A 3,505-nucleotide genomic window follows, 5' to 3' on the forward strand; every position below is an offset into this window, starting at 1 on the left:
GAAAAACATTTTGTAAATCAAAGTACAATATTAATCATAATAATAACATTCAACAAAACATCAACAATTCAAACAATATAAATAAACTCAATATATGAAATACAACAAACCACCCAACCCCCAAGTCAACTACAACTCACCAATTCAAATTCCCTCACTTAAGTGACACACAAGTATGAGTACCGAGAGTAAAAGTGATTAATATTTTTGTAAAGGATATCCAAGTCTCATATAAATGTCTCAACCCATCCAAAATAATGAATACACATGATCGTGATTTCAATTCCAAATACATATAAAAACATCTCAAAATTTCTTAAAATAAATCCCTATTTAAAAACTCATTCTCAACATATCCTTTTATCATAAAAAGGACATACTCACCTAGGAACCAAATCATGAAAGCATTTAAATGCAAAGAATGCTACACATGATACATATAATAATCAAGAAAGTATACATATAGTATTTTAAATAAGGAATACAAAGATAAAGTACCTCGTTATGTAGGGGACAATTGTTCACAAGGTCTTACATCAACTCCCACAAATATAAGGAACTTAATATTCACCCATACATGTATAATTATAGATAAGTATATTTCGTTTGTTCCCCTTATTGAGTAAATTATAGTTACTAAACTTTCCTATGTCATCTTAACCCTAAAACATTCATTACTTATCACGAGAGTAACAATGAATTTGGCAGAAAGCAATTCCAACACCGAAAGACAAAGATTTGAGGAAGATAGGGTACCACACAACCCATGTGTTTTACATATGAAAAACCCTTGGTTTGTGGGAAACCTATATTTCATCTAAAACATGGACTTTTTCCAATATAGGTAATGTACTTTATTGATGGTCCCAGTGTTATATAAATTGTTACAGTAGACTTTTAAACTCATAATGATCATTAATAACTCTAATGATAACCCTTTGACAATGACATGATAAACATGAAGATTGACACATCACACACTTAAATTAGAGATTAAATAAGTAGAAGTTCCAAAAACTCAACTAGAAACTTCAGTGAAGCATAATCTTAACATTGGTAATTTCACCTACGAAACTCATTCAAATTTAATTAAGATTTCATAAGAGTCTATTACTTCATCATTGGTAATGGTTGACATTAAGCTCCAAACCTCAAATAAACACACTAGAAGCTCAAAAACTAAAGAGGCACAATTAGAAGCACAATTATGAAATGGTTCGCGATAAATGTGAGAAAAAAAAAACACAACATAAGAGTTGGAATAGTGGGAGGCTGTTTGTTTGCATTTCACAAATTAATCACGAATACCCTGTTCCTATATATGTGGTCATCATTTTATATATTTCTTTAGAGGCTTAAGCATCGGTGATTCTCTTTGTAATATGCTACGAACCGTTGACACTAAATGCATACAATCGGATCAAAAGCTATTTAAATAAAATTTGAAACTGTAGAGCAGTTAAGAAACTGTAGTTTTTATATAATAAGTGTATTGGATGCGATTTTCTTCTTTCCAATAGACGACAAGGTTTCTTCAAGTGGATTATTTCTTTTTGCTATTTTGGTTTTTTAATAACTTTTTTCATGTCGGCAAAATGATTAATAACACGAATTAGACAACAAGTTAATGTATTTTAATGAGTAGTTATATCCATGATCAGTAGCTTATGAATATGTATTCAAACAAGGTGAAATCATGTGCAAAAAACAATAAAAAATGTGAAGTAATCGCCCAAATTACTTGTTGCCCACGTGTTTTTGTAAGAAAACAATTGTTGTTTTTAATTGGTATGACCAATAAGCTCAAAATATATACAAATAAGCTTAATATAAAATAATGAAAGTCAATTTGATGAACCATTGCTTAAGTATTTTAAATTGTTATGATATCTTAACAACTGGTAAATATCTTTTGTTTTGATGTAAAGATATATAAACTAAATTGTAGTTTGTTTTGTTTTGTTTTTTGAAATGGCAAAATAAATTACTACTAAACTACACTTAATTTCATCTATATACCAGATTGAAACTTGAATGATCGACCATTGGGATAGCTAGAGGCCATTTGATAAATTTAAAACTGTAGTTAATCGGAAAATAAGATCGGAATTTGGATTAGTTTTTTAGTCAAACATTTGAGCAAAGTCTAAAACGATCAATACAAGTTGTTAATGGTTTTGATCATTCAAAACAACATATTATTTATCAATGATTACAACAAAATATCAAATAAATGGAGCAACATATGCAAAAAGAACAAGGAAATAACAAGAATGTGGATATATAACAAATTAATGCCTCAGCTTTATAAAAACGCCATGCAAAACAGCACAACACCTCCGACCAAACCAACCCCCATATCCACAGTCCTTCCTCCTCCATTCTTCGCCGGAGATGTTCCATCTCCATCTTCCGCACCACTCGGCGCTTTAGCAGGCTTCCCGGCCACCGGTGGTGAAGAAGAAGGGCCACTCTCACTCTCAGGCGCCGGAGCTTCACTGAACTCCGATGGCAACAAAACCTTGTCAACAGAGTAAACAGCAAACGGAAATTGCTGTCTCAATGCATTAGTAATCTGAGTATCAACAACTCCGGAGGACACATTGACTTGGTTTGAATTAGCCCTACCACTAAAGTTCAAACCCAAACTCCCCTTGCTTCCACCAGCCTGTGTCGGAACAGGGTTACTGACGCTGTCAAGATCTTCTAAGCTGTAATACTTTGGGAGGACATGGTACAGTACAAGCTTCACTTTCTTGTCCTCACTGAGGCCGTTCAAGGTACCGGAAGGGAGGTTTTGGAAGGCGTTATCAGTGGGTGCGAGAAGGGTCATGCCCTGGTTGGAGTTGTTGAGCTGGTTAGGGAGTTGGGTGAGGACCTGGGTTTGGTTGAGGAGGCGGAGGAAGGCGGAGTATTGACCTCCTTGGACGAGGATTGCCGTGAGATTAATTGGTCCGGCGGGGCCTGGAGCAGGAGCAGATGGTGTTTGAGAAAGAGTTGACGGGAGGAGGAACAAGAGGTGGGTAAGTGACAAGAGAATGAGAGGAGCAGCCATGACTGTGGTGGTGGCGGTGGCTGTGACGATGCGGGTGGAGGAGAAGATTTATGGGGGTAGAGGTAAGTGAGAATGTGTTGGAATGGGTTGGCTTTTATGATAGGAACAGAACAAGGAATATGTGAACTGTGAAGGTGGTGTTAGGCTGGCATGTATTATGGCTTCAAGATAATGGACACTATATTTCTATTTTCCTTCTTTCAACTTGCATGTGAATTTGGGCAAAATCGTTTAAAATAATATTCAGCTTTAATATATGTTATTTGATAACAACTGTAAATTTTTTATAATAGTATTATTTAACGGTAATATATATATATATATATATATATATATATATATATATATATATATATATATATATATATATATAGAGAGAGAGAGAGAGAGAAAAAAAAAAGAGAGAGTTAGCTTCGTATATAACCTATAAATATTATGTGATCGTATAAC

The 3,505-nt window shown here is 34.1% G+C and overlaps 1 protein-coding gene across 1 annotated transcript; it reads right to left on the bottom strand.

The window, feature by feature from the left end:
• Nucleotides 1–2,165: 2,165 nt before the first annotated feature.
• On the bottom strand, nucleotides 2,166–3,199 carry LOC145134242 (fasciclin-like arabinogalactan protein 9). The gene has a single exon (XM_079069118.1). It carries the CDS (start codon nucleotides 3,053–3,055, stop codon nucleotides 2,306–2,308), a length of 750 nt encoding a protein of 249 aa, XP_078925244.1. The 5' UTR covers nucleotides 3,056–3,199; the 3' UTR covers nucleotides 2,166–2,305.
• Between the last annotated feature and the right edge of the window lie 306 nt (nucleotides 3,200–3,505).

The sequence above is a fragment of the Lactuca virosa genome, chromosome 8 (assembly GCF_052849685.1).
Source record: "Lactuca virosa cultivar CGN04683 chromosome 8, Lactuca_virosa_CGN04683_v6, whole genome shotgun sequence".
Lineage (NCBI taxonomy): Eukaryota > Viridiplantae > Streptophyta > Magnoliopsida > Asterales > Asteraceae > Lactuca > Lactuca virosa.